Source organism: Girardinichthys multiradiatus, chromosome 11 (genome assembly GCF_021462225.1).
Source record: "Girardinichthys multiradiatus isolate DD_20200921_A chromosome 11, DD_fGirMul_XY1, whole genome shotgun sequence".
NCBI lineage: Eukaryota > Metazoa > Chordata > Actinopteri > Cyprinodontiformes > Goodeidae > Girardinichthys > Girardinichthys multiradiatus.
In genome coordinates this window covers 39259274-39282474 of record NC_061804.1, presented here as the reverse complement: position 1 = coordinate 39282474, position 23201 = coordinate 39259274, and the positions used below count along the sequence as shown (strand labels likewise).

The following is a 23201-nucleotide window of genomic DNA, read 5'->3' as shown; positions in this document are numbered from 1 at the left end:
CCGACTTGCGCAAAACAAGTTTGTATTATTTGCCAACAACACTGGTTTAAAGACTTGAGAAACATCGCACAGGTTATTAATATATATACAATAAATACGTTTGAGCTCACTACTGCCCCCTGGGGGATGCCACAAACATGATCCACAAATGTAGAACAAAAATGTTCACTGTTACCTGTTTTGTAAATAATTTCTTACCCATTGTTTTGCAATATCCCTTATCCCACATCTTTCCAATTTTTCTATTAACACGTTATGATTTTTTTAAATCTATAAACAGCCCAACGGTTATTTATTTTTTTATCCTTGCTATTTGCATTTTCTTTAACGGAGTCCATTAAAGCGAGTGTTGTAGACCTGTTTGCGCTGAAACCATACTGACTTTCATGTAATGATTAATATTATTCCACAAATTTAATAAATTTATTTGATTATCATTTTAAAACACAAATATTAAAACATGAGTCCCTTATTTATTCAGTTGTTTGTTTTGAAACAGGTGAGTAGAATGTTAAAATTAAAAAATAAAATACAATCCCTAGCAAATGGAAATAAAAATACCTCCCGACCACAATCTTCCTAGCAAAGTATACACTTCAACCTGTGACTTCACTACAAATTAACATATTTTATTTAAATGTTGCTCATCTATATTTGCCTCGTGCTAAAGACACATTTCTATCCAGACAGTTTTGTCTGACTGGGTCAGAAAAGACTAATTATCCTTTCAGCTTTGGTTGCATTAACATTATTTATTTATTTATTTGCATTGTATACTGTAATATATTTATTTTTGCGTAACGTTTAACAATAGATGTAATTCTTGATTACATAGATAACTGGACCTTGTGAAATAAAGTTTTGATTCATTTTTGCGATGATTTTAAAACTAAATCAATTCTGAGAAATATAAAGATTCCTCATCAGATTCCTCTTTTTATAGGATAGAGATATAACTCAGAGGAAAGTGTTTACACAGATATGCATAGATTAAGAAACTGAATGGTTTATGAACCTTAATCTACTTTGTATAGCTTAGAATAACTATAAAGAGTCCCTAATCAATGCTAAATTTATATTTTCTAATGAAAGAGAAAAAGCAAAAGAAATCTTACTAAAAACTGAACCTTGAAGAGCCTAAACTGAATGGTCACATAAAAACTCATGTATTTATTATTGTGTGAAAGGTTCAGATGATATATTTTTTATATTTAATTAGACTTTATCTTTAGCTAAATTAAAAAAAAATGTTGAGTCTTTATTGAAAATAATCTGCTTTGTATGTGATGCAATTCATCCCAGAACTGACACCATAATGGGACCAAGCCAAGATTCATAGCAGTCTTTGGATGAAATCTATCAAGCAGTCCTTGACATGAAACTGGTGTTGAGAAACAGCTGGCCACATCAGTGATGTAATCGTGCATCTCTACAGTAGAGCAGTGTCTGATATTTTTTCATCCTAAATGTATTTCTGTCCTGATGCTTGGTTCAGCATTTATTACTCTCCATTGTTCGGATCGCTTTGATTGTGGAATTCAAGTTTCTTGTTTGTCTCATTTTATGTCAAATTTCTTTCCTCACACATCTGACGACTGATTTGTAAAGCCTAACATATTTTTAGAAATTCATGATTCTGATGTTATCTATTTGTATAACTTTTTATCATCCAGCCTTTTTTTACACTTACTGTCAATAGATAAGTGTACCATTATTTTTTTCTGGTGTGGGTTTCTGTGTCTTGAAACTGCAGGGCAATAGGGCTCTTGGAGCTACTGTTGAATTAACAAGGTCTTATCAAGTGTTCCAGTCATTTCATGAGGAAATATCAGAGCAATGCCAAATCATATGAAAGCCAAAGTTCACAGACAGATGGAGGTCTAATAAAATGGGTAGATTTATGCTGTTTGATCTTATGTTCCAGATACCAATTCAAATCCATCTATGAACTAAACTGAAAGATGAATATTTCTGAACAGGAACCTGAACTTTGTTTGTGTGGTGTTTTTGTTAGAGAAAAGGTAAGATAAGATATGCTGCAGTATTCCAAGAAGACAGTGATTTCTTTTGTACTTTGATCAGAGTCTTTGAAAATAAGTCAAATAAGTCAAATAAGTCAAGTCCTTGTCATTGAAACACACCTAACAACTGTCTGACACCACTAAGTCATCAGCTGTGAGCAGCTTCTCCACACGGTAGGTTCCTGTGTTATCTTTTTTATGAATACACTCTTCATCACTATGAACGAACCATGTTTCCAAAGTGCACATCTATTCCTTGATGAATTATAATTTTTGCATCACATCCCTGTTGTATTTTTCCCCAAGTCAGCATTTTGTAAAGTCCAGCACAGATATTTCTAGAAATTCTGCTCAGACTGTGTTGTAATGATCGGAGCATTGTCCAGTATGCCATCTTATTAAATGTGGAAATATCAGAGTACTGCAATCTCATATTTCACGTTTCTGCCAAAGTTCACAGACAGCCTTATCATTCAGGACACTGATCCGAGACCAAACTCTGAACACTGACATCAGATAAGAAAAAAAACCTAAACCAAACACAGAATCATTTTTATTTATTGGATGTCCCAGTCAGTTGACCTGAGAATCTTAAGACTAAATCTGTTTTCTCGTTTTAAAGGCTCTCGCAGGAGTAAGGAAGTAAAACACTTCTCTTTTAATGACTATGTTGGAAAACAAAATGCAAAGACATGTTTTGCCAAGTTTCAGCAGGGTTATCTCAGTCTAGAAGAACAACCACAAACAATATTACTTGTAAGCTTCTAAAGATTAAGAAATGCCAAAATACATAAAAAAAAACTGTAGCCGTCTGGTGGTAGTGGCCTTTTTTTTAACATCATTCAGACAGATAGCAGGCAGCATAAGAAAAGGAGGAATACATGCAGCAAAGGTGCCCAAGGTCATGAATCAAACCACAGACAGCTACTTTGAGGATTGATAGCCTGCATATATGAGATGCCCGTGGTACCTATACTGTACTATATCACACACACCCAAACCAACTTTAAATACAGTCAGTCAGTCATTTTCTACACCGCTTCTTCCATAGTAGGTCGTGGGGAAGCTGGTACCTATTTCCAGCAGTCTATGGGTGGGAGGCGGGGTACACCCTAACAGCCTGTTAGCCTAGCATTTATAGAGCCTGCTACTAGAAGAACTACAGCTTACAGATTTCACTTTTAATGTTTTTAAAGTGCCCTTTGATGTGAATGGGTGTGTTCATGGTTGTTTGTGTGTTGCCCTGCGATGGACTGGTGACCTGTATAGCTTCACATGCTGTGATTTAAATGAATGCTCTCAAATAGTTTGACACAACTTAATTTTAATGGATCTGATATCATGCATCAAGACATTACGACAAGATTTTTTGAAGGATGTAGTAAATGCTGACCCTATGGCTAACATAAGTTAGTAAAACTTGATAAAAAGGTAAAGAAAAAAAACAAAAAAACATTGTACTAGTTAAAAGGTAAATCTATCTTATCTAAGACAAGGGGTCAATAATGTGTTTTATTGAGTAAACCTGTGGCTTTAAATAAGATACTCGTTAAGTGTTAAGTGAAAAGATTTTTAACCCAACCAAACGTTTATTGTTAGAACGTGTAGTAATCAAAGATGGCATATTTTCTACTACTTGTATGCATTGGAAGTATGTACATCAGACATAAATGAAATATAAGCAAGATAAAATGTGAAGCTTAGTTTTGAACTTAGCAACTTACAGTTTCAAAAGAGTAAAAAGAATTTGGAGTTCTTAAGAAAATGGGCAACAGCATTTACTGCAGACAATAGCATTTGCATAATCAGAGGCTTTTGCTGTTTTTGGATGGTTTCTCCATATGATGTTGTAACATAACTTCTATTACTGTGTTTTACAAAGCTACAGGCCTTGCACAAACTCTCAACCCCAGACATAGTCTGTGTTAACACACGGGTCTGAGGACATAGAGTCTTAACTCTCTCTCAGCCCATCTCTTCTTATTAACCTGCAGGGAACCTGTCAGTTTTTTGCTTTTTATTTAGTTGAACTAATTTTCTAGTTTTAGTTTGAAACCAAACTTGGTTCTAAAGAAACAAATGATTATTTTAACACTTCCACCATGATACACAATTTGATTGACATAAAACAGCCATTATGATACAGCTAGATTACAGAGTAGTTTGCAAATGAAGGATTAAAGTTGAGGTAAAGAAAAACAGCAGACAGCCTGGGATCCTGCATTAGCACCTAAATTCAACTCTTGCTCAGAGATTTTTGGTCCTGTGGCTCCGCTTTGTTCTTCAAAACTTGCTCAGGACTTTGATAGAAACCGGTTTTAGTCCGTAATGTGCTGCTTGACTTTTAATCTGTTTCCAAACAGCTTCCTTTAGAGACTTCCTGAATGGATGCACAGTACAAACCTTTTCACTCATCAGATTACTATCGATTGTCACTAGTAATAAATTCAGTCCCCATCTCAGTAACATAGTTTTCGAAGAGTAACCTTGTGCAATGTTGAGAGATACAAACAGGGCCAAACTCAGGAGGATTTGGGGCCCCTGGGCTTGAAACAATTATATGCCCCACTCACATGCAAAGCACAAGATATTTAAGTACACAAAATAGATTTTGATCAATTTGTGTGTGTCCTTTTTAAAATGATTCTCATAAAATAAAAGATATCCAATCATTTCTGGAAAAGTAATAATCAAGATACAAAAATCCAGAAATGTTCAGGTTACAGATGGTTTACCATCTATACAAAAAGTTGGTGGATACAGACTTACATTTGTTTCGGAACCTTTGTTGAGAATCTACAATTTAAATAATCATGAAAATAAAGAGACCCCTAAATGAGAAGGTGTATCTAAAAGACTGGTAATGTATGTATATGATTTTTTTAAATAAGGTTCTGGCTTTATTTGTCTTCATATTTTTAATATGCATTTTGGACTAAACTTTAATAATTGAATTTAATTCAGTTTACTTCTATAACTCCAGTACACAATCCACATCATTTAAAGGCACTTTACAAAGTCAATTTAATCAAATCATATTATAGCAAGACAAAAGTGGCCATTAATCTAAGTTTAAACAGAAAATGGCAGAGAGCAGCAGATGTCATCAGATCTATTTATGGATTATTTTTCTGGACAATCAGCTGCTCTGTTTGTGGGAGATTATCTGGACTACACATAGGCGCTAGCTAGCAGGGCAAAGTCCAGACAAATTCTGGACAATCTCATCTGTTTTTACAGGGGTCACAACGTTCATGGCTGCATGTACATGTCTGGCCTAATCCGATTCTGTAAATCACTGGGAGTCAGCCTCACATGTTGTCTTTATAGTGTCTGCAACACAAGGTGGGGCTGTCAGGGTGTCGTTGTTTCTCAGATTGGAGACAGTGAGCTAAAACATTTCACACTACAGGAAACAATAGATATGATGGGACAGAATTTAGGATCAAGGTACTTTAATGAATGTTTACACGTGAATCATATACACTTAGAATTGTACATTAGACCAATTATTTAAAGAAAACTGATTTAAACAATTTTTAGCAATAGACTAAATACAAAAAATGAATTGACTATAAAAAACAATGAGAAATCTAATATTTCATAAATGTTTGAAAAAATGTTTTAACCTAATGACATATCAGCCAACCACACTTACATTTCCATGTAAATCAAAGAAGATGCAATAAATTTTTACAGTGTAGCTGAATCCATTACTGACACTTGAGGAAGCACTGATGTGTAAGTAATAAACTCATTGGGAATTAAATGAGAAGCCCATTTAGAGCTGATTCAGATTAAAACGTAAAACTATCTGAACCATTCAGCACCAGAACTTCACAAATGAATAGTCATTCAATTCCCTCTCATTTCCAGCTCAAAATCAAACAAAATTCAGATGGACATCCTTGTCTACTCCATAGTTGCCTTTGTGCTCATCAAACAAATTGCTGAGCTTGTCCATATACAGCTGGTGGAGGGCATCGAGTTCCTCAGTGGTTGGCTTCTGCTTCTTCTCCACCTTGATTGGCCGGCCAACTGCAGAGAGGTGACAAGGTGCAGGGCAGCCTGTTAAGTGCCAGTTCTTTATCAGGTACACGGTTTGCAGTGTTGCATGATGCTGTTGGAGGTCTGTTTATCTAAAGCACGTGGCATTTATGAGGGCTGCACACAATCCAGCATCACAGGGGTACAATACATAGGTGTCAATGAGACCTAGTGTTCATATGAAATCTGAGCTGCTGCAATGCTCTTTGTCTAAACTTATCAGTAAATACTGTATACTGTAAATACTGTATGTACTATGTACTATAAAGTGCCTTGCAACTGAGTTCATACCCCTAAACCTTTTCACATTTTACCATTACAACCAACAACTCCAATGTATATTATTGGGATTTTGTGTGATATACCAACACAAAGTAATTTAGAAGTAGGAAGGAAATTGTTGTCTTTAATTTTTTTTTCGCAGAAAAAATTAAAGTTTGCCATATGTAATTACCCCTCTTCTACTCTGATACCTCTAAATAAAATCCAGTTAATCGAATTATCTTTAGAGATCAACTAGATTGTCAGTCGAGTCTGCCTGAGGGTAAGTTTATGTCTGTAAGAATCCAGGTGTTCTGTTTCTGGCCTGAGAGGTTTGTTAGAAAACATCAGTGAACAGAATCATGAAGTCCAAGGAACACAGCAGACAGGTCAGGGAAAATGTTTAAAGCATGGTTAGGTTATTGTAGGCCACCAGAGAAGCAGCCAAATGCACATGGTGACTCTGGAGGAGCTTTAGAGATCCACATCTCAGGCCCACTTCACAGTTTTGCTCTACTTTGTGTTGCTCTTTTACATACAATTCAAATGAATCCCACTGAAGTCTGCAGTTATGACTGTGACAATGTGCGGAAAGTTTTAAAGGGTATGAATACTTTTGCAAGGCCCTGCATTTGATGAAGCAGAACCTGCTTGGTGAATCCTCCGCTTTGCATGTAGCAATATATGACCAATACTGCTTACTCACCAACTGTGTAAATGGGTCGTCTGTAGGGCATCAGGCCAAATGAATACTGGAAAATACCACGTGCATGAAACAGCGGTAGGGATATACCCATGATGCTTTGCAGCCGTTCCTGTATCCACCGAAGCCAGGTCCCTCGGGGGTTTTCCACTTGATCATACACTTCATTCTCACCAAAGGAAAAAACTGGCACCAGGTGTGCTCTGAAACATGTTTGATGAAATATGGCTTGATTAAATAACATTAAAGTTTAAATGAAATCCCCATGTTTTTTATGTCACTTTGTTATTCTAAGTGGATCCTAGAAGGAAAGTTCTTTCCCAGGAAATTCTGTACAAGTTACTTGAAAGAGTCTCTGTTTTACGAAGGCATTGCGAGAAGCTTAAAATAATTGGGTTGACCACTATCTTTTGGTACACAGAAGGATTTCACAGAATCACCTTCCACTGAATTGTTTTTTATCCTAAGGCTTTCTGCACTTACCCGTGCTCCATTGCCATTTTGATGAAGCCTTTCTTATTGGCCAAGAGCACATTGAAGGTACCAGGATGGGCATCAAGGGCCTCTGGGGCCCCGCCAACAGCTATAACAACAGCTCTGCCACCTCGCTTCTTGCGGAGGACATAACTAGCACTTTCTTTGTCAGATGGAATCAGACCTGCAAGTTTGGAACAGGAAATGCATCAGTTCCCTAAAGCTGATAAAGTATGTCCATGTTAGCTTGAATAATTTGAATATGTGGAGGCAGTTGGATAGAAAATTGGATCAGATTTAAAGTATTCACGTACACACCAGCACACATAATGTAGTCTCTGAAGAAAGGAGCTCTGAACCACAGAGGTAGCATAAGCAGGTAGCTGGTGAGGCCTGGAAACAGCTGCGGGAAGCTTGTGGCGTAGGTGCAAAAGTTGGCAAAGGCTCCTGCCACCAGCACCCCATGAGGATGGAAGCCCAGGATATAATTGTGTCTGGGATCCAAGTCAGCTGTCTTCACTAACTGAGGGAAAACAGAGAACATTGTGCGAAGTAAATCCCTTTTATACAAATATTTTTATTTGTAATTATTAACTTCATTTAATACCATACTTCTCAAACTGTGGGACAAGTTTCACTGCTAGTACTTGGGCTGCAGTGGTACAAATGAAATGTCACTATGGAAAAGCCAATAAGCACAAACAGCCCAAAAAGTGGGTTGTTCAGGCCCACTGAACTTTAGGGAGGGGAAATTTTGAACTGCCTGCAGAAACTGAAGCAGAAAAGAGTAAAGTGAGATTGAAACACTGCTTGCTTCTTATGCTGCGTTCTGTTCACCTTGGAAGACTGAACCTGGATCTGGGAATGACATGAAACCCAGTTAACAGTGTCCCAATTTCAAGTTCAAAAACCACAGGGGTTTGCTAACTGATATGCTCCAGGACCAGGCTAGCTTCTGTTAGCTATATATTTTAAAGGTCAGGTCTAGTAACGCAACTCTGACTTTCCCCACTTGAAATCCTAAATTCAAATTGAGTTTATGTTCAGTGCATAACGAAATCTGGTCCTTCAACCAAACATGGAGTGCTAACGGAGAAGAATTCTGCTTTTGTTTCCTTTTCTTTGGTTTTATGACAAAACAACAACCTGATCACTTTGATACCTTTGCTACCGTTTAAAATGCCAACAGTTTTGGTTTTACTTAAACAATTGGTCTAATACGTCCTAAAACTGTCTTTTGACTGCTGTGGCTCAGCTGGCTACAGTCCAAACATGTACCTAAACATTTCAGCTTGGACCCATTTTCACCCTGTGTGAGCTCCCCTGTCTGGATTAAGCACCAGGTTTAAAGGGAGCATACTGTAGTCTTTGTGTGTGCATCCAGGATAACTGTAGTGCCCTTACATATAGTGTTTTTAAGTTGACCATTGTGTTTGCTTTCACCTCTAACCAAACATTATATACAGTACAGACCAAAAGTTTGGACACACCTTCTCATTCAAATAATTTTCTTTATTTTCATGACTATGAATATTGTAGCTTCACACTGAAGGCATCAAAACTATGAATTAACACATGTGGAATTATATACTGAGCAAAAAAGTGTGAAACAACTGAAAATATGTCTTATATTCTAGGTTCTTCAAAGTAGCCACCTTTTACTGTGATTACTGCTCCACACACTCTTGGCATTCTGTTGATGAGCTTCAAGAGGTAGTCACCTGAAATGGTTTTCACTTCCCAAGTGTGCCCTGTCAGGTTTAATAAGTGGGATTTCAAGCCTTATAAATGGGGTTGGGACCATCAGTTGTGTTGTGCAGGAGGTGGATACAGTACACAGCTGATAGTCCTACTGAATAGACTGTTAGAATTTGTATTATGGCAAGAAAAAAAGCAGCTAAGTAAAGAAAACGAGTGGCCATCATTACTTTAAGAAATGAAGGTCAGTCAGTCCGAACAATTGAGAAAACTTTGAAAGTCTTCCCAAGTGCAGACGCAAAAACCATCAAGCGCTACAAAGAAACTGGCTCACATGAGGACCCCCCCAGGAAAGGAAGACCAAGAGTCACCTCTGCTGCGGACGATAAGTTCATCCAAGTCACCAGCCTCAGAAATGGCAGGTTAACAGCAGCTCAGATTAGAGAACAGGTCAATGCCACACAGAGTTCTAGCAGCAGACACATCTCTAGAACAACTGTTAAGAGGAGACTGTGTGAATCAGGCCTTCATGGTAAAATAGCTGCTAGGAAACCACTGCTGAGGACAGGCAACAAGCAGAAGAGACTTGTTTGGGCTAAAGAACACAAGAAATGGACATTAGACCAGTGGAAATCTGTGCTTTGGTCTGATGAGTCCAAGTTTGAGATCTTTGGTCCCAACCACCATGTCTTTGTGCGGCGCAGAAGAGGTGAACGGATGGACTCTACATGCCTGGTTCCCACTGTGAAGCATGGAGGAGGAGGTGTGATGGTGTGGGGGTGCTTTGCTGGTGACACTGTTGGGGATGTATTCAAAATTGAAGGCATACGGAACCAGCATGGCTACCACAGCATCTTGCAGCGGCATGCTATTCCATCCGGTTTGCGTTTAGTTGGACCATCATTTATTTTTCAACAAGACAATGACCCCAAACACACCTCCAGGCTGTGTAAGGGCTATTTGACCAAGAAGGAGTGTGATGGGGTGCTGCGCCAGATGACCTGGCCTCCACAGTCACCGGACCTGAACCCAATCGAGATGGTTTGGGGTGAACTGGACCGCAGAGTGAAGGCAAAAGGGCCAACAAGTGCTAAGCATCTCTGGGAACTCCTTCAAGACTGTTGGAAAACCATTTCAGGTGACTACCTCTTGAAGCTCATCAACAGAATGCCAAGAGTGTGTGTAGCAGTAATCAAAGCAAAAGGTGGCTACTTTGAAGAACCTAGAATATAAGACATATTTTCAGTTGTTTCACACTTTTTTGTTCAGTATATAATTCCACATGTGTTAATTCATAGTTTTAATGCCTTCAGTGTGAAGCTACAATATTCATAGTCATGAAAATAAAGAAAACTCTTTGAATGAGAAGGTGTGTCCAAACTTTTGTTCTGTACTGTATGTATGTTATTTTACACCATTTCTCAGTTTTAAATATCATAAAAAGAAATAAATTATATATTAAAAAGATAGGGAGCACCTTTGCCAGTAAATGGCAACATTTTCTTTTCTTTTGTTTATCGTCCTTATAATTCCAGGTTAGAAATATGTACTTCAGACATGGTTTGCTGCACAGCAATATTCGCACATTAGATTGATTGACTGACTTTACATGAGTAAAGTCTGTCTGGCCTCTTTATTTTTTACAGTTTGAATGACCACAAATTAGGATAGGTTTATAATTTACCAGAAAAATCTGAAAAAGGTTTGGATAGCATTAATAAGATCTCTGTGTCTATTGTGTAAACCTAGATTAATGTATTCACACAGAAGTACTGTGAGCCCATTTAAACTTCATCTGTTTGATTTTGCCCTCATTTTGTCAACTATAAATCCAAAGCTTTTATTAGTCACTGCTGCACTAGCCATTTCTTCTCTGCAGCCCCATGTGTGCATCACATTTTGGACATGATGCAACAGGGTTACAGTATTGCTACTTCAGTGTCTATGCACTCTATTACATTTACCCCTTAGCCTACCAAATATTAGAGTTGCTTCACTGTAACCCATAAAGTATTGATCATTGCACTGTAGCTACAGAAGTCGTTCTATGCACATTCACTTGGATGACAGACCTGTGACCTGACCTGTCTCGGCAGTTTTGTTGTCCATGTGCAATTTTAGTGCATGTGCAGAGGAAATTGGTCTGAGTCACATTCACCCTGCCTGATTTGGCTAAAACATGGCTGCACTTGGTCAGTTCTTTTAAATTGTAAAACACTGCTAGAATATCTTTTCACATCGTGTTCAAGCTTACAACTGGCAGTTAAAATCCAAATAAATGGATCAAACAAAACCAACTCTTTAAAGAGTTCCTAATGACTTTTTATAAAGTGTATAAATTCATGGGAGGCCTCAATTATCTTTAAATTCATGTTTGCCTCCTGAAAGAACACTGCACACTGAGGATTGTTGCTTGGAGGTACCAAACAGTTTCCTTATGACCTTTAGTGAAGAGGACTGATAGGACTTTCTCTGCTAGATTTTGTTTGACTTTATATACTATTATTTCTGAGGACAGATGGTGACATTTAATGGCAACTCATGACTCTCATAAACAGTGTTCACTAAATATCAGACCCTATAAGACACTATAAAACTGAAACAGAACCCTGTTTTTTTACTGTTTTCAACCAGGCGGTACAAGATCAGAATGTTTTCTTGAATACCAGTGATGTTGATACCTATACTATAAAAAGATGATTTCTTAGGAGTATTAAATATTTGTCATCAAAATTAAGTGAATTCAGTAAGTTTTTTTTTTACTGAAAATAATAAAAAGGGTGAGTTAATAATAATGTCAACTGACATTAACAATTGGAAAAGAGAAAAAACCCTGTTAAGGCTAACTAAAAAAAAATATGAAAGCCTAAATACCTGAGTGAAGTTGCCCCCCTTCAAATCTAACACAATTGGTATCAAATCTTTGTACAGCAAAAGCATTTTGTTATTGCCGGTATTATTTTAAAGATATTAATAAAAGTTTCCAGAGGTCATCAAAGGTCAACCAGCCCCTCCACATTAACAAAATCAAGCTAAATTGGTGACAATCAATTGCGCTACGTTTGTGCTGTTAAAATTTTATATTTGTTTCTGTAAACTGAATAAAGGGTTACAATTCAAAAGGTGTGAACAAATAGTTGCCAAAAAAAAACTTTTAACAATTTTGACATGTTTGCTTAGCATCAGAATCTCACACCGTCACGATCCTGAGGTATCAGGTTTTGATTTTCTTTTTTGTATGTATTATGACAATTTTTTTGCTGTTTTTGCGGGTTTTTTTAGGTCCTGTTTGAGTTATTTCTTTATGTGGATTGTTAGAATTTTCCTTATAAATCATTATTTTGTGTTGTAGTGCTCTTTATACATCTAGAAGTTCTTTTCCTGTTAGATTTTTTCCTTGTGTTTCTCCCTGTTCAGTTCCTGAGTTTACTCTCCTCCCCTTAGTTCCTTCTGCATTCATTGATCTCAGCTGTTCCTCATTTCCAACTTACTACTCCCACCTGTTTTGCCATGCCTTTCTCCCCTCTTCCCCCTGTATGTAAGTTGTCTGGTTCTCATTGTTTTTTGCTGGATTCTCCTATTGACTGCATGTTTTCTGTCGCTCTGGTTTTCCTCCCCGTTTCTGCTTCGATGGTATTTTATTCATTAATTGAATAGAAATTCCTCACTTCATCGGTCTGCATCTGGTTCTGTCTGCATAAGAGTCCTTTCTAAAAACTGAAAAATGACACACACAACACTACTTCAAACAAGCCTGCAAACAAATACATCCATCAATGTTTTCTACCAGAAGGCATCTGTGTGAGATTTTTGCTTACGGACTCTCTTCGACATGTAATATTATACCTCAGGATTAAATTAGCTGCAGCATAAAACAGATGTTCTATATTTGATTATGGTGCTCATAGGAGTTAAAGGTTTTTAAATGTTTTTGTTCATTATGCCCATTTCCGTGTGTTAATGCTTATATGACTGTAAGGATGACCTTGGCTTATCTGAAGAGCTGCTCTTAAATTCAGCTGCTGTTTAATCCAATTACTTGTTTCCAGACTGTTTAGAAGAAGAGTCCTATGGACATATGTTTTCATTTTATTGCATCAAACTGACTGGACTTAAAGCCTCTAGAAAAAAAAAGATTGCGCCGCTCAAGGTGGCAGCAGTTACTTTTCATTCTGATTGATTTTTTTTTTTGGGAACTTAAATTCCTCTTGAGGTGGATACAGTTGATGTTTTTTTGGACAACAGTCCTCTCCGGTGTTGGATGCTGTGCAGCCGGGAGGATTTTTCCTAATACTTTTCTACTTTTGGACAATTGTTATGATGCATTGCTGTGGCAAAGGGGTTGTTTCTTACAACTGGGAGCAGCTAATTAATTTCTCAAAAGCTCAAATAATACTATAACTACAACCCCAAATCCCTGACAAGTTGAAAAGGAGACGCTGTGGATGCAGAGCAGGAGCAAAGGGAAGAGAGAGAAGGAGGAAGTTCAAACCATCTCTTCTGTCGATTGTGATGGGCAATGTGACATCGTTGGGGCACAAGTTGGATGAACTCCAAGCCCTACAAAGGACCCAGCCAGAGTACCGGGCATGCAGGATTTTATCCCCGACTCCAGCGTCTCTCTGCCAGGCTTTTTGACCATACGAGCAGACAGAGATTTAAAAAGGAGCGGCAAATGTAAAGGAGGTGGACTGGCAGTACTTGTGAACAACAGATAGTGTAATCCAGGACATGTTACTGTGAAGTGTCATCTCTGCAGTCCAGATATTGAACTGTTGGCAGTAAGTTTTCGTCCATATTATTTACCCAGAGAGTTCACCAGTGTTATTTTGGCAACAGTTTACGTTCCAGCTTCCGCTGTTGCCGACACTGCATGTGATCATGTCATCAGCTCAGTTGTTGCTAAGCTACAGACACAACACCCCAGTGTGTATGTGGCAATTTCTGGTGATTTTAACCATGCTTCACTCTCTGCTACACTTCCAACGTTTCAACAATTTGTCAGCTGCTCTACCAGAGAAAACAAAACATTGGATTTGTTTTATGCAAATATCAAGGACTCATATATCTTTAAAGCAAGACCTCCTCTTGGCAAATTAGATCACAATCTTGTTTTTCTCTGCTCGAAATATAAGCCCCTTGTTCAGAGGCAACCTGTAATAAAGAGGACTGTGAGAAAATGGTCACAGGAAGCTGAAGAAGTCCTGCGAGGTTGCTTTGAGGCTACAGACTGGGATGCACTGTGCCAGCCACATGGAGATGACATTAATACCATGACTGAGTGTGTAACCGACAATATAAACTTCTGTGTGGATACCATCATCCCCACCAGAACCGTGAGATGCTTCCCCAATAACAAACCTTGGATCACCAGTGACCTGAAGGACCTGCTTAACAAGAAAAAAAGAGCCTTCAGAGAGGGAGACAGAGAATTATTGAGGAGTATACAGAAGCAACTTAAAGTCAAGATAAGAGACAGCAAGGAGGTGTACAAGAAGAAGCTGGAGAGAAAGCTCCAGCAAAACAAAATATCAGAGATGTGTGGACAGGGATGAAGAAGATCACAGGCTTCAAGCAGAAAGAAGATCAGACCGATGGAGGTCTGGACAGAGCCAATGAACTGAACACATTCTTCAATAGGCTCAGTTCAGAAACAATCCCAGCATCCTCCTCTCCTGCTCACAGCCAAACAGACATTCCACCTTCCTTTGACCCACAGGACCCACAGCTGTCCAGTAACACATCACATGTTTTATCTTCCACCTCAGCCCTAGACCCTTCTGCTTCTACATGTTTGCCTTCAACCATATCAGAAGATGCTGATGCTTCCTTTGCTTCCCCCTTCCACCTGTGTGTCTCAAGAAGTCAGGTGAAGATGCAACTGGAGAGACTGAATTGGAATAAGGTTGCTGGTCCAGATTGTGTCAGCCCTAGAGTCCTGAAGGCCTGTGCAGAGCAGCTCTGTGGGATTCTGCAGCACCTCTTCAACCTTAGCCTGGCCCAGAAGAAGGTTCTGGTGTTGTGGAAGACCTCCTGTCTTGTTCCGGTACCAAAGAAAACTCACCCATCACTCCTCAATGACTATAGACCTGTTGCCCTGACATCTCACATCATGAAGGTCCTAGAGAGACTCCTGTTGGCCCACCTGAGTAAGCAAACAGTAAACCATCAGGACCCCCTTCAGTTTGCTTATCGCTGTGGAGTTGGAGTTGAAGATGCCATCATACACCTGCTTCAACAAACCCACTGTCATCTGGACAAAGCCAGTAGCACTGTGAGGATCATGTTCTTTGATTTCTCCTGTGCAGTTAATACAATCCAACCTGATTTGCTTTGTCAGAAACTCCAGAAGACTCAGGTGGAGGCCTCAACAATCTCCTGGACCAAAGACTACCTGACAAACAGACCACAGTTTGTAAGACTGAAGGGTTGTGTGTCTAACCAGGTAGTCAGCAGCACAGGAGCACCACAGGGGACTGTATTCTCACCATTCCTTTTCACTCTGTACACCTCAGACTTCCAGTACAAGACAGACTCCTGTCATCTGCAGAAATACTCGGATGATTCTGCAGTCGTGGGGTGGATCAGAGATAAACAAGAAGATGAGTACAGGAAGGTGGTGGACCACTTTGTGGCATGGTGTGGAAACAATCATCTCATTTTGAACGTGACTAAAACAAAGGAGATGATTGTAGATTTTAAGAGAAACAGGAATAAGTCAAAAATTATTTCCATCATGGGAACAGAGGTGGAGGTGGTGGAGGAGTATAAATACCTTGGTGTTCACCTGGACAACAGACTAGAGTGGAGATGCAACTGTGAAGCCATCTACAAGAAGGGACAGAGCAGACTGTACTTCTTGAGGAAGTTTAGGACCTTCGGTGTTTCCAGCAAGATGCTGCATGTCTTCTATAAGTCTGTTGTGGAAAGTGTGATCTCTTCTGCCATCATCTGCTGGGGAAGCAGCATCAGAGCCAGGGACTTAAAAAAGCTCAACAAGCTGATAAAGAAGGCTGGCTCTGTTCTGGGGACTCCTCTGGAACCTCTGGAGATCATTGTGGAAAGAAGGATTCTTCATGAAATGAAGAACATTATGGAGAACCCTGAGCATCCTCTTCATGAGACTGTCCTACAACAACAGTCAGAGGCTTCTTCAGATCTGCTGTATGACAGAGCGCTACAGGAGATCCTTCCTGCCCACAACCATCAGCATCTACAACGGCTCTTTGAAGAAACCTTCATAATATGAGCTACAACAACATTTAATTTCCCTTTGGGATTAATAAAGTATTTTTGAATTGAATTGAATTTGAATAAAGTCGCTATAATTTGCCATTTTTTGGAAATGTTTGCAACTTCTTTTGGACTTTGAGTGTATTTTTTTTTATTGTTGTTTATTTTTAGCACACGGTCGTTCTTGGAAACATCCAATTTTTCTGTAGCTGATGGAGATAAACAAGCATACCAAATATTTTAAAGGGAAAAGAGTGCTCAAGCAAATATGACTGGGCTAAATAAAAACCAAAATCCTCTTTCCTAAATAAAAACGTCGGTCCACATTAGGCTCCTCAGTCTCTGGTTCAGCCATTGCAATGGTTTTTAAATCAATGGTCATATTTAATAAATTTAATTATTGTAAAGTTTATTTATTTCAGTAAATAAATTCACTTAGAGAAACTAATTATATAAATTAACTACACACATGTTGGTGTTTTTAAGCCTTGAGACCTTTGCTGCATGTTTTCCACTTTCTCTTTCAGACTGTTTCCTGCCTGATTACAGTCTGTAAACTCCACTAGGGCCAAAAAGTAAAAAAAACAAAACAAAACAAAAAAAAACAAATTCATATCCAGGTATAAACTTGTTTCTGAGTTGCAAATGGGTAATGTTTTTACATCCCTTACAGAGATTAATTTGGATTGGTCATAGAGTTATTTATTAGCTGATGAGGTCAATCTTATGGTTCTGCTCTGAAGATTTTATTAAAACTCAACCAGTGCCGCTATGTATTATTTTATCATTTTTTCAAACATGTTTCTTCTAACTGGAAGTAGTATAAACATTTTAGAGTGGCTCAGCAGAGTTGTAACTTTAATCTAATATAGAAACTATGAATGCAGCTAAAGATTACAGTGATGATAAGGAGGCCTTTCAATACCAGTGGAAACATACCAAACAATAGTCAGCAATTATGGGAAGGGTTTGACTGATTTAATGTCATAAAAGGTTTTTCCACTGATTATTGAGAAGGACATAAATAATTTCAATAATCAGTTGAAATGTAAACATTTTGAACCTTTTGCCCTGATGTTGAATAAAAAGGACCTCAGGGCTGCAGTCAGCATGTTTCTTTAAATCTGCATGTGAAAAATGTATTCCAAGTTTCTTAAGCTGTGGATAAATTTTTGTTTTTTCAAGAGAGAACATACACCCGCAGAACCAGTAAGGGTGTAATTAGAAATGGTGGGTACATGCTCTCCAATGCAACTAATTAGGCTCCCTGGCTATGTTTACTCATGCATAGGCTCTTTGTTAAAGATAATGTACCATGTAGTCAGATGATGCAGGACGTGAGTCACTTTGAACTGAATGGATATAAGCGAAGGATTTTTTTTCCCCGATTGAAATGTCTTAAAGTTCAAACTTTCATTGGGTTTCACAGCCCAGCAGAGCTCTAATAGGCTGGGACAGCTTGATGCACAAAAATGTACAACGGCTGTTAATCTCTGTGTGATGACACTGTAGACATTTTCTTGTCATTAAATCAAGATTAAAAAAATGTATAATGAGATTCTGTTTTGATATGGTAAATATATGTTTATCCATTTTCATACATTGCTAGATTATTTCTTTATGTAATATGTGCTACCATATGGCATATGTTTTCTTTCCCTGTGTTACTCATTACACATTCATTGCTCCCCGTTTTTTCGATTCCCTTCAGAGGGTCTCGCTGGTAGAATAGAGTGATGTGTTAAAAGAACAAATAATAAATTAGACAAAGCATATTTTGGCACATTATAACTATTTTTAGTGTAGCGGTTTTCTTAATGTGTAACTTGTTCCTGTGAAACCAAAGAAGTGCAATTGGATTGTATGGTGTAAACTCATATGTCTGATTATTTAAAAGGGTTCATCTAAACAAGCCCATGTAAATTAATGTGTTAACGCGGATATCTGTTAAGGGTAATTCATGCAAGTACAAACCCTGACCCACTTAATTGGAAACTAAACATTTTCTCTTTGTGATTTTGGTTTAATTTTTCTCATATCCATAAAGTTAGTGAATGGCATTCTGTTTAAAAAAAAAGTAGCTGATGCATTTTTCAGATAGGGATTAGATTAAATCTAATAAGTGCACCATATGTTCTATGTCGAATCCCTTACACCATGTTAAGATGCTCCAGTAGTCCTACTGTTATTGTTGTTGCACTTGGTCTTATCAGGCAGTCCAAAGTCTTACCAGGTGATAGGAATAATATCTATGTAACGTGGTGGAATTTCACTGTAGACATTAATATGTGTGTTAGAAAAAAATATATTTTAGCAAAGATAAAACAGATTTTGAAGAACATATAAGATACAAGGTGGATCGATAATAAAAGCCATTATTTTTTGCTTATCAAGTCATATAGGTACACTATTTCAGCATGACCACAAGAGGGACACAATGACTAGAAAAAACAAACTTCCATTGAAAACTCATGCTGATGCGATTAGTTTTTTATTTGACATGGAAGTATCTCAAAAAATCCTTTGGTTTGCAGTAACATCTGTGGAGAAGGCTGGTGTAATAAAATAAAAAAGACACCATGTTGAGCTGATGTAGGATTACAGTTCAGAGACTGGCCTCATTCTGTGATTTAATAGGCTTCTGGATAGAGGAGCTTAGTATTATAAATAAATACAAGGGAAAAGTAGTAGGTTTTGTTCATATAATATCCATAATACTTATAGCTCTAAAGTACTGGATTACTGTCAGACATGAGGAAATGCAGATATCTTTTCTCCCAGATTGTGATTTTGTTGACAGCAATGTCTTGATGTTAGTACAAGGTTTCCAGACAACTTGTACAAACTCTACATAATCATCAAAACAATTCCCCCCAGAAGGGGTCCATTTCTAATTTTGCTCTTTTTTTTCTTTTCATCATGTTTTAAATTCAATTCCTCCTTCAGTGTCATGATTAGAAGGTGTTTGAGTTTTTGTTTTGGGTTTTTCTCTGGTTGTGGTCTCCAGGTTGTGTTTTTGGATCCCGCTTCTGATCATTGTTTCCCAGGTGGTGCTTAAGTTATTTCCTCGGGTTTAGTTTCTTATAATTCTTGTATTCGGTTCATTATAGTTGTGTTCTGTTGTGTCTGTAAGACGTTCCTTAGGTTTGTGTCCTTGTATTATTGTTTAGTTCCAGCCATGTTTTGGGTTCACTCCTGCCACAGTTAGCTAATCAGTTTCATTCGGTCCACCTGCACCATGCCAATCAGTGTCCACATCCTGACATTCATAGTGTTCACTTTATATGTGTTTACTTTTATATTCACCTCAGTGAAAACGATCACCAAGTGCACCGACTCATGAGACCAAAAAAGTCCCCTCCCTCAGAAGCCAGAAAGATAGATGATGTGTGTGTAAGCTAAAGTAGATTGAGCTCACACTACATGCATTGCACTGGACTGACTATAATAATTGAAGATGGTCCATGCAGAATGTACTTTACTTATTTTATGAGTGCCAAAAATAAACAGAAACCATCAGATAGAAAACTTTAAACAGGAAAATAAATAGATTAACACCAGTGAAAGTTCTGCAGCCGAATATTGTCATTGTCACTGTTTGCTTCCTATTTGCCATCCTCCACAGTGTCTGTCATGGCAATTGTGTGAACCAAACACATAAACTCCTTGCAACTCAAATGTAACTTAAATGCTTCAGAATCTACATCAAATTCTATAAAAGTGTTTATTAATGGCCGCTGATTATTGTGCCTCTTGTGATGTCATCAACCCAAATACATACAATCCAGAATAAGCTGTTTTCTTTCTTCAATGCACTGTTTTTACTATGTGAAATTCTTCATTCAAAATCCTTACTTTATTAAGTGGCTGTGTTTTTTACTGTCAGCGTAAAATGTAATGTGTTAATGGAAAAAAGAGCAATGGTGGGTATCTTGAAAGCAAATAGTAGACTGTCAGTGACCAGAGACTAATTTGCTGCCAACGACTGTAATGAGGATTGTTGCTCTTGAGAGGACTGAGATAAAAAAAAAATAGATCAAATTAATGAGCAGATTGAAATGTTTTGATGTTCTACTCTCTGACATGTATTTCCAGCCTGCTGGACAGAGTAATGTGCAAAGACAGCAATCATTCAGAACAGCAATTTTAAAGCTTTCTCTCACCTTGATGGGGAAATAATCCCGCATGTGCTGCCAGAGTTTGAGGCCACACAAAAAATCAATTCTGCGGCCTCCACGTGCAGGGGTGTCATAGTCGTAGTACCACCAGATGGCGTACAGCACACTGATCAGCCAGAAGCGAGTGAAGAGTAGGTAAAAGAACAAGATAATGCAAGTGGGTGCTGAGGAGGAACAGAATGTACATGATGAACAGCAGTAATACAAGAGACAAGTACTTGTCCTTTCTGATCTGGAAAAATTAATGCCAGATTTAGCTGGAGAAATTTGATTGAGCAATAGTCATTCCTGATATTACATCATTGCAAAAAATAAGTTTCAGACAACTGTGCTTCGTTTTTGACTGTGATCACCTAATTATCAGTTGTATCATGACCTGACTAGACCAAGTGAATCAGATATGTACTGCAAAGAAAGAGTCTGCCTGATGCTTTTCTCACTGAGTGCTCACCCTCTATATTATCCAAAGATGGACTGAATCTGAAGGTCATAGGCAACTATTCAAATCAATTTTAACAGTCCACGTTGGTTTTAAATCCGTTCAATCATAAATCTCCAACAAATGTTTAAAAACCCAGTTCAAAATTTCTATAAAAATAGGTGTAAGTTATTGAAAAAAAAAAAAAAAAAACAGAAGACATCTGCAGAGCTAACAGCCAGTAGTATTAGTTTTCCTGCACACATAACATTATGAATATAGACTACAAAGTTTAGTTTGGGTCTAATGTCACCAGAGCACCTCTGTCCAAATGTTTGCTCTGTCCCCTGCATGGTAAGTGGCAAATTATAAAATTTATGGCTTTAATTTTGCACCTATATCACAAAGGGCAGATTTGTAGAGTGCACGACTAATGATAATACTGTCAACACATTCTCCCTGAATGGTGGATCTCAGCAGCTCCTCTAGAGCTCCCATGGGCCTCTTGGCTGTTTATTTGGTTAATTGTGTCCCCATCAGTCTACTAGTTTAGTCAGACACCTATGTGAGTTCGCAGCTATTCCATATCATCCCAATAAAACCCACTGAAGTTTTTGGTTGTAACATGACAATATGTGAAAACGTTTAAGGGTTAGGAAAACTTTTGCCAAGCGCTGCATGTGTTTTAAATGCTTTTGAAGTCGTATGTGATTGTCAGTGGTGAAGAAAACGTAATAGCTTTTATATTTACTTCATCTAAGTAGTGAACCCCTACAAACTGATTACATTGGAAGCTTAATTCATGATTTTACTGTAGCATCCATTTCTTTTGTACCTCAGTGTTCTTGCTTTTACATGGCAATGCTTTAATACTCTGCCAGGAAAAATAAAGGCATAAATCTGATAAAAAAAATAACTGTTAAGTTAATCTTTAATAAATTTATTGTTGGGTTTTATCAATAGGCTACAAGCTGAAACAGACCGAGTTAACAGCAGCCTCTCCCCCACCTCCTTCCACCAACCACGATTATGTGCAGCACCAGGAGTAAATAAAAAAAATTAAAAATTGTTTAAAGGTTTGAAAGTTTTTGCAAATGTCTTTAGTGGAAAAGGCTGTAGATAAATAAATTTATTTAAAGTTTTAGTGATATGAATGAAACTTGATTTGAAAAGTGGAAAAACATACATTTCAGGGCTGTAGGTATTTGCCATGCAAAAGAGAACTATTAGTAAAATGACAAAAGGTCAGAGGTAAACTGATTCATTAATTGCCGACTGATTTGAATCAGTAACCATGTGGTGCAACAGTATCATATACAAACATGCTAAATATTATGCATGTAAGCCTGAAAACCAGCTCACTTCTCACCCTCGTCCATAACTTCAAACCATTTGACATCGTCATGCACTCATATTTACGTTTGTGTTGATATCAGGAATTGAACCAACATTTTAACATGTTAACTCTGAACTCACCCAGACCCAGGAAGGAGAAGACCCACTGCACCACTGCAGCAGTCTGCAGCCTCCTTTGGAGGGGAACGTCCACAGGTGCAAAATCAATTTTCATTTTTCTATGAAAGAAGACAGACGAAGCGATGTGCTGCTGCTGAGTCCAAGAAGGACAGCGAGGGAAGGGAAGTCCAAAGTCTGTCCTTCTCACCTTTCCACCATCGCCTCCTATTGACTTATCTTGACTCAATGCACTGTTTGATTACTCAGAACACATAAGCTACATCTGACCTTTGACCCAGAAGGCTGATGACTAAATGCATAGCCTTCAGACTCAAACCCATAAATCAGTGAGACAAAGGGATCTAAAACAGCTTTTTAGATATGAAAATAAAAGAATTATCTTTTTTTATTCTGATTTCACCATGATTAACTCCCTGCACAGACATTAAAGACAGTCCATGTTATATAAGATTATGCAAAACGTTGCTCTGTATGATTGTGGGTGAGCAATAACATAAAAGTCTCAGTGTAAGAGTGATAAAGGTGATTTTGGAGAGGGCTAACACATTTATTAAATATTACTACAATCTTGTTAGAAGGTAAAGAAATCAGTTTTTAGGTGGTCAGTGTTAAGAAAATATTTGAGATGATAGTGAGATGATATTGGATTTATTACATATCACAGCTAGATGGACCATCTTCATGCTTCATTG

At 37.9% G+C, this 23201-nt stretch overlaps 1 protein-coding gene across 1 annotated transcript; it reads right to left on the bottom strand.

Moving 5' to 3' along the window:
- Positions 1-5459: 5459 nt before the first annotated feature.
- mogat2 (monoacylglycerol O-acyltransferase 2) lies at positions 5460-22709 on the bottom strand. The gene is made up of 6 exons (XM_047378962.1): positions 22510-22709; positions 20601-20779; positions 7825-8029; positions 7516-7690; positions 7036-7235; positions 5460-6059 (listed from the first exon to the last, which is right to left on the bottom strand). The coding sequence occupies exons 1-6, from the start codon at positions 22601-22603 to the stop codon at positions 5905-5907; spliced, it is 1008 nt and encodes a 335-aa protein (XP_047234918.1). The 5' UTR covers positions 22604-22709; the 3' UTR covers positions 5460-5904.
- Between the last annotated feature and the right edge of the window lie 492 nt (positions 22710-23201).